Source organism: Egretta garzetta, unplaced genomic scaffold (assembly GCF_000687185.1).
Source record: "Egretta garzetta isolate BGI_Z169 unplaced genomic scaffold, ASM68718v1 scaffold119, whole genome shotgun sequence".
Taxonomy (NCBI): Eukaryota; Metazoa; Chordata; class Aves; order Pelecaniformes; family Ardeidae; genus Egretta; species Egretta garzetta.
The window spans coordinates 141,946-150,082 of NW_009260794.1; the positions used below are offsets into that span (position 1 = coordinate 141,946).

Below are 8,137 nucleotides of genomic sequence, written 5' to 3' on the forward strand. Positions count from 1 at the left end.
CCGGGTGGGCGGTCCCCCTGCGTAAAGCGGAGGGGGTGGCCGGTCCTGCCAACCAATCAGAGCAGAGCAGGCAGCTGGGAGAGGAGAGTGACTTCCTGTGGGTGCTGGGAGGGGGTGGGGATTCCACCGGAAGTGGGTGGGCAGGGCACCTCTCCCCCCCTGCCTCCCGTCACAGCGGTGCCGGTGCTCCTGGCGTCGGCCAGGGCAGGGATCCCAGCAGGCACCGGGAAGGCCCCTGGGCAGGGACAAACCCCCCAGCCAGAGCTGGGCCGCCAGAGCTGGGAGAGCCCCCAGGTCCCTCCCATCTCCAGCCCAGCCGGGGGACTCTCTGGCAAAGTGCAGGGGGGGTTGGGCTGACATGAAACACCGGCCCTGCTGGAGCTGGCGGGGCACTTGGGCTGAGCTTCTCCCCCTGGGGAGCCTGCAGCTCCCCCCCGCTCCACCTGTGCTCACCCCCTGACATCGTCACAGAAAGACCCCTCGCTCTGGGTAGGGGGGGACCTTCTGCATGGGCCCTGGCATGATCAATGGTTTGCTCTCGTGCATGGCCCCCGGCCAAAGCTGTGTGCGGTTGTGTGTGGAAGGAGAGGGTCTGCTCCTGGAAGGGCATCTTCTCAAGGACCTGTTTCCCTGAAACACGGGAGAATAAAATGATGATGAAAGGAGGATGCCATAGGTAAGAATCCAGAGGGACACAAACCTGAGCGGCCAATGCTAAGGGAGGCGGTGACGGGAACCAAGCTGGTTGGGCATGCTCATGGTGAGAGGGTTTCTTCCAGGCAGGTGATCTGATTGGGGACCTTGTTAATTAGGAAAGGGAGAGAAAAGAGGGAAACCAGAAGCAAACTGTGCTGAGACACAACCTTGACAAAATGGACATGGAGACAAGGAGAGGAAATGGACTTTGCCAGTCCCACAGTGGATGTGCCCTCAAGAAACTACAGGTGCCACTTCCCAGGGGCTCATCTGGACTTGTCAGCTGATATCAGAGAATCAGAGAATGGCTTGGAAGGGACCCTAAAGATTATCTCATTCCACTGCCCATTCCATGGGAGGGACACTTTCCACTAGGCCAGGCTGCTCAAAGCCCCATCCAAGCTGGCCTGGATCCCTTCCGGGGATGGGGCATCCACAGCTTCTCTGGGCAATGTGTTCCGGTGCCTCAGCACCCTCCAAGTGAAGAATTTCTTCCTTCTAGCTAATCTCAGTCGATCCTCTTTCAGTTTAATGCCATTACCCTTTGTCCTATCACTACAAGACCTCGTAATAAGTCCCTCTCCAGCTTTCTTGTAGTCCCCCTTCAGGTACTGGGGGGGCTGCTATAAGGTGTCTCTGCAGCCTTCTCTTCTCCAGGCTGAACAAGCCCAACTCTCTCAGGCTGTCTTCACAGGAGAGGTTCTCCAGCCTTCTGGTCATCTTCATGGCTCTCCTCTGGACTCATTCCAGAAGGTCCATGTCTTTCTTATGTTGGGTGCCCCAGAGCTGAAAACAGGACTGCAGGTTGGGACTCACGAGAGCCGAGTAGTGTGGCAGAGTCACCTCCCTCGCCCTGCTGGCCATGCTTCTTTTGATGCAGCTGAGGGTACACTAGGATTCCTGGGCTGCAAGTGCACATTGCCGGGACATGTTGAGCTTCTCATCAACCAACCTTCACAAGTCCTTCTCCTCAGGGGTGCTCTTAATCCATTCTCCACCCAGCCTGTATTTGTACTTGGGATTGCCCTGACCCTTGTGTAGGACCTTGCACTTGGTCTTGTTGAACTTGAAGAGTTTCACATGGGCTCACCTCTCAAGCCTGTTAAGGCCCCTCTGGGTGGCATTCCTTCCCTTCAGCATGTCGACAGCACCACACAGCTTGGTGTCAACAGGAAATTTGATTGTGAAACAGAGGGACCCCGGACTGGAAGGGATGTAGGAATCAATAGGGCTATGCAAACCCAGGAGGGATGTGCAGAGGAAAGGTGAGTGGGGAGGAACAAAGCAGGGGATAGAGAGAAAATGGTATAAAAGAGGCCAGTTGCATGGAAATCTCAATTTAGCAGGGAAAGGGATAGAGTTTTGAGTAACAGAGAAGAGCCAGGGGCTGCTGATACATTAGGAACAAAGAGGGAAAGACCTGTTTACAGGAGTGTGGTGGTTTGACCCTGTCTGGATGCCAGGGGGCATAGAGGTGGTCAATGACCCATCACCACATTCAAGGTGAGGTTGGATGGGGCTCTGAGCAACCTGATTGAGTTGAAGTGTCGCTGCTCACTGCAGGGAGGTAGGGCTAGATAACCTTTAAAAGGTCCCTTCCAACCCAAACTATTATATGGTTCTATGTGATGCGTGAGGACAAACATTGCCAGGGAAAGCTGAAGAAAATGGGGTACTGAGAACCTTTGTCTTTCTGTGCCCCTTGGCATGGAAAACCGAGCCAATGAAAATATTTGCTTTACCGTGAGATGAATTGCTTGTTGGATGCACTGCCTGTGTTGAGCAGATCTGTGGTTGATGGGGGGTGATGTTGTTGCTGTTGGACTTCTGTAGCCTAAACAGAGGATGCTGACAGCACTTTCAGTGTTGGTGGCACCCTACACGGTACTTCAGAAGAGTGTAATGTTCCCCACAGTTACTAGGTCCTTATTTGGCAGTGCTGAGAGGTGCCTTGGATATTGCAGGGCTTTCTGAATGGCCATGGAACATCCTCCTCATATCAAATCAGAAAACCTCTTTGTAGACTTGAGGGGTGCAAAACTGGACCTGATCCCTATCCACCAATGGTTTGAGAGTGAAGGTCTCTGTGAGTCACATTCTCGCTGTCTTTATCTACAGTGCTTGCATTCTCCACTGCTTCAACTCAGACTTTGCCCCTCACAGATAATCGGTGCCAAGTGGGTCACATCTCCAGAGCCATGGGAAAGCCTGTTCTGGACTCTTTGTCCCCATCCACCCCATACATCCTTTATCCCAGACCTTCTCTGGCTTCCTTCCTTGCCTTAATGCCTGAGGGCCTGCAACGCTTAGCTCAGCTGTGACAACCACACTGCACATGGGAAGCTCGGGGGGGTACTAACTGCCCCCATGGTGTGGCTGCACCCTAAGCCTGTCCAGCTCAGGAGGGAGCAGGGGGACAAGGTTTCACTCACTTCTTTCACTACATTGGCTCTGATTTATGCCATCCTGACAAAAACCCACCTCCTGGTACCTTCAGACCTGTAATACAGACTTCCTGGAAACAGTTTTTCAAGCCTGTGATGTGAAGCAATCTCATGTCCAATTTTTCATCCACCAGTTCCCCCAATTCCTTCTCTGCAGGGCTGCTCTCAACCCCTTCATCCCCCAGTCTGTATTGATACTGGGGATTGCCCCAACCCATGGGCAGGACCTTGTACTTGGCCTTGTGAACCTCATGAGAACTCTCACTTGGGCCCATTCCTCCAGCCTGTCACAATCTCTCTGGATGGCATCTCTTCCCTCCAGTGAATAAGCTCTACCACTCAGCTTGATGTGGTCTGCAAACTTGCTGAGGGTGCACTCGATCACACTGCTATGTCACTAATAAAGATATTGAACAGTATTGGTCCCAATACAGACCCCGAGGGACAGCACTTCTTACTCTTCTCCATCTCAACATTGAGCCACTGTTTGCAACTCTTTAGAGGCAGGCACCCAGCATATTCCTTATCCACCCATCAAAACCACATTTCTCCAATGTAGAGGCAAGAATGCTGGGGGGGGGACACCATATCAAAGGCCTTGCAGAAGTCCACTCAGATGACATCAGTTGCTCTTGCCTTACCAACACAGTCACTCCATCATAGAAGGCCATCAGATTAGTAAGGTGTGATTTTCCCTTTGTGAAGCCATGTTGGCTGTCTCTAATCACCTTCCTTGTAACCCATCTGTTGGGGATTTCTTTGTTCCTTCTCTTCTGGCCAAAGGAAAGCTGTAAGTACATGAATCTTCTCCAGGCCAAGCAAGCTGAGCTCTCTTGGCCTTTCCTATGGAGGGTGCTCGTGTGCTTTCATTGTCTTTGTCACCCTTCACTGGACTCACTCCAGTACGTCCATGTCTCTCTTATACTAAGGAGCCCACCACTACACACAGCACTCCAGATGTGGCCTCACCAGGCCTGACTGAAGGGGAAGGAGCATGCCTCTTGCCCTGCGGGCAATCCTCTTCCGAACGCAGACCAGGATGCTGTAGACCTGCTTTGCCATACAGCCACATTGTTGGCTCATGCTCAGCTTGTTGTCCGCAAGCTGCTTTCCAGCCACTTGCCCCCCGCCAGCCCAAGCTGGTCCATGGGGTTACTCTTGCCCATGTTGAAAAACTTTGTGTTTTCCTCTGTTGAATTTCATGCAGTTCCCCTCTGCCCAGTTCCCCAGCCTGCCCTGGACTGCTTGAATGGCAGTGTGACTGTCTGCTGTATTAGCCACTCATCTCAGCTTTCTATCACCCGTAAAGTTGTTCAGGATGCCCTTGGTCCCATCCTCAAAGACATTGTTGTGGTTTAACCCGGCTGTCAACAAAGCACCTTACAGCCGCTTGCTCACTTTCCCCCTGGTGGAATGGGGGAAAGAATCAGAAGAGTAGAAGTGCGAAAACTCATGAGTTGAGATAAAGACAGTTTAACAGGGAAAGCAAAAGCCGCCAAGCTTTTTTTGCAAGCAAAGCAAGCCAAAGAATTCATTCCCTCCTTCCCATCAGCAGGCAGGTGCCCAGCCATCTCCAGGGCTCCACCACACACAATGGTGACTTGGGAAGACAAACGCCACCACTCCAAACATCTCCCCTTCTTTCTTCTTCCCCTAGCTCATATACTGAGTGTGACCTCATATGGTATGGAATACCCCTTTGGCCAGTTTGGGTGAGCTGTCCTGGCTGTGTCCCCTCTCGACTTCTTGTGTACCTGGCAGAGCTGAGAGCTGAGAAGTTCTTGACTGCTGTAAGCCCTGCTCAGCAACAACTAAACCATCAGTGTGTTATCAACATTCTTCTCATACTAAATCCAAAACACAGCACTGTGAAGGCCACTATGAAGAAAATCAACTCTATCCCAGATGAAACCAGGACATCTCCCCTCCCACATGGATTCAGCAATCCTTTTCTTGTCCTTCAGGTGATGGAGATGGCTGCAAGAGCATTTACCCTGCCACCTTCCCAAGGACTGAGGTAAAGATGACCAGCCTATAACACTCCCAATCCATCACACACCCAAGGATGAGGGTGCCATAGAAAACAGTGGCACTAGTGAGGTGAGAGGAGCAGGTGGAAGCTGCTTTCTGCCTGCCACGCTGGATGGGTGAGCTGCCCCAGGGTGGCATCTCTGATGCACATGGGATAACCATGTGAACAGGAAGGGGAGGATGGTATCTAAAAGGAAGGTTATAAAAGCAAAGAGCATGAGTGTCAGTGTCACTGCATTAGAGCTCCAGGCTGAAATCAGAGAAGTGGTCCACTCTACTGGGGACACAGAATTGTGTCTGGGACAAAACTGAAATGATTACTGCAGACGACAGAAATCCCCATAGTGGAGGGGCAGCTGCCCCCCGGAGGCAGACCTCCCAGTTGATGAGCCTTGTTGGGAGTAGGGGGTGGCACACAGTCCAGTACTCATCATAGGATGTGGTCACCAGTAGTAAAGGCTCTGTCCACGCAAAAGGTGCATGGAACAGTACTAACACCATGATGCTATCCCCAGTCGCAAAGCTGGCCACCAGCTGGGGCAGGGTGGTGAACCTCTAGAAGATCTCAAGGGAAGAGAAATGACCCAAGAAGCAGCCCATGGGGGTGAGCAGATGCTGGTTTGCCACCACCCACATGATGTTGAGGGTCTTCCCAAAGACAAACACTATGCAGGTCAAGAGAAGGAAGAGATTTGCATAAGGGCAGGGAACATTCCGCATTCCGTAGCTGTGGGGGACTCCATGATTGCCCCATTACCATTTCTCCATCTATGAGGAAGAGTATTTATTAAGTTTCAGTGGCTTGTTTCTCAGACAGACAAGTCAATGCAAGGACATTTATTTTGTTTAAACAGAGAAGGAGAATAGCTCCTTATTTACACAGTGGCTGGGTCACACCAGTGAGGTAGCTAATGAAGTAAAAGTAGGGTGTCCACAATTCTTTGTAGACAATATTATCACAAGTTAAAAAATGAAGAAAAGAAAAAAACCCTCACCCAGTAAGAATGATAACAACAAAAATGAATACAGGAAGGTTGGGCCTGTAATGAGTTACATTATGAGTTACATGCTGAAGAAGATGGATGCTCTACAGCTTCTGAAAATCATTCAGTCACCAGTTTCCACACTGCATCCTTGAGATCCTGGTTCCTCATGCTGTAGATGAGGGGGTTCAGTGCTGGAGGAACCACTGAATACAGCACTGCCATAACCAGATCCAGAGCTGGGAAGAGGATGGAGCGGGGTTTCAGGTAGGCAAAAAAAGAGATGCTGATAAACAGGGAGACCACAGCTAGGTGAGGAAGGCATGTGGAAAAAGCTTTGTGCCGTCCCTGCTGAGAGGGGATTTTCAGCACGGCCCTGAAGATCTCCACATAGGACACCACAATGAAAACAAAACACCCCAAAAAGGGAAAGGCACTAAATGCAAGAAGTCGAAGTTCTCTGAGGTAGGACTCTGAGCAGGCAAGCTTGAGGATCTGGGGGATTTCACAGAAGAACTGGTCCACAGCATTGCCTTGGCAGAGGGGAATGGAAAATGTATTGGCCGTGGGCAGCACAGCATAGAAGAACCCACTGCCCCAGGCAGCTGCTGCCATGTGGACACAAGCTCTGCTGCCCAGGAGGGTCCCGTAGTGCAGGGGTTTGCAGATGGCAACATAGCGGTCATAGGCCATGACGGTGAGGAGAAAATACTCTGCTGAAATAAAAGAGACAGAGAGAAAAACCTGTGCAGCACATCCTGCATAGGAGATGGCCCTAGTGTTCCAGAGGGAATTGGCCATGGATTTGGGGACAGTGGTGGAGATGGATCCCAGGTCAAGGAGGGAGAGGTTGAGGAGGAAGAAGTACATGGGGGTGTGGAGGCGGTGGTTGCAGACTACAGCAGTGATGATGAGGCTGTTGCCCAGGAGGGCAGCCAGGTAGATGGCCAGGAAGAGCCAGAAGTGCAAGAGCTGCAGCTCCCACGTGTCTGCGAATGCCAGGAGGAGGAACTGGGTGATGGAGCTGTTGTTGCACATCTGCTGCCTCTGGGCACGGGGACCTGTCCAAGGAGGAAAAGGCAGTGATAAGTTAGGGGAGAGTTCTCTCAGGAAAACCTATTCCAGTTGTCATGGAACCCCCCCAGACTGCCTCACCCCTTTCAGGGGGACCTTTGGCAGGTCCCTTTCATGAGCTCTGTTTGGTGCTGGCTGAGGGTGCCATGGGGTGCAGGTGTCTCTGCTGGGCTTTGGAGGTGTCAGTCCTGCCCTACGGCAATAGGTAAGAGCAACGTGGGGATGAAATCCACTCTTGATATCAACAAGCTTTTCAGCATTGTCTCTGTATTTAACCCAACAGCAGAGCAATGCTGAGGGGATTTCAGATTGTGTATTTTGTTCTGGTTGCCCCACCACAACTGAGGAGTGCTATTAAAGCAGAAATCCTTGGCAGTTCTGCTGCACTCACAGCGAAATGCTGTGGGTGCTCACAGACAAAGGGACTGTCCCTTAGTGCAGGCTGTGGGGAGCTGGTCTGTCCATCAGCCCTGGTCTCAGCTGCCTTTTCCTTGCAACTCATTTAGCTGCAGGATGCTCACACCCAGATGTTCACCTGAGGAGAAACTGGAAACATCTGAGAGCAAAGGAATCCAGTTCTCAAATGCAGATCTCCAAACCCCTGCCCACCATCCCATCGTACCTGAGGAGGATGTCAGCTCTCCCCTCCCAGCCACGGACACACAGGGCTCGTTGCATCTGCCCACACACACACCTGAGCCACAGTGCCATGGCTTTAGCGCTGAGTTGTCTTCTCCATGGGGCACTGAGAGTCCATGGGAGAGCCGTGCCCTTCTGGAGGGACCCCCAGAGAAAGAGTCAAAAGTCCTGAAGATGGGGTGTCTTGAAGTGAGGGTCAGATCGTTGCCAGCCCCACACACTGCAGTGCCTAGAGCCCCCAAGTAAGGTGGGGACAAAGGCAACAAGGAC

General features: G+C 51.9%; 2 protein-coding genes across 2 annotated transcripts in view; both read right to left on the reverse strand.

Moving 5' to 3' along the window:
* LOC104133346 (scavenger receptor cysteine-rich type 1 protein M130-like) overlaps positions 1-5,891 on the reverse strand; it is a 17,209-nt gene extending 11,318 nt beyond the window's left edge. The window contains exon 1 of the mRNA XM_035902111.1: positions 5,806-5,891. Within this exon, the coding sequence (XP_035758004.1) occupies positions 5,806-5,891 (86 nt within the window). The remainder of the gene's footprint in view (positions 1-5,805) is intronic.
* Positions 5,892-6,274: 383 nt separating this feature from the next.
* On the reverse strand, positions 6,275-7,192 carry LOC104133347 (olfactory receptor 14C36). Its single transcript, XM_009646739.2, has one exon. The coding sequence runs from the start codon at positions 7,190-7,192 to the stop codon at positions 6,275-6,277; it is 918 nt and encodes a 305-aa protein (XP_009645034.2).
* Between the last annotated feature and the right edge of the window lie 945 nt (positions 7,193-8,137).

Coding starts and splice junctions, on each gene's coding strand:
- LOC104133347 (XM_009646739.2), bottom strand. CDS start 7,192: ATGTGCAACAACAGCTCCATCACCCAGTTCCTCCTCCTGGCATTCGCA.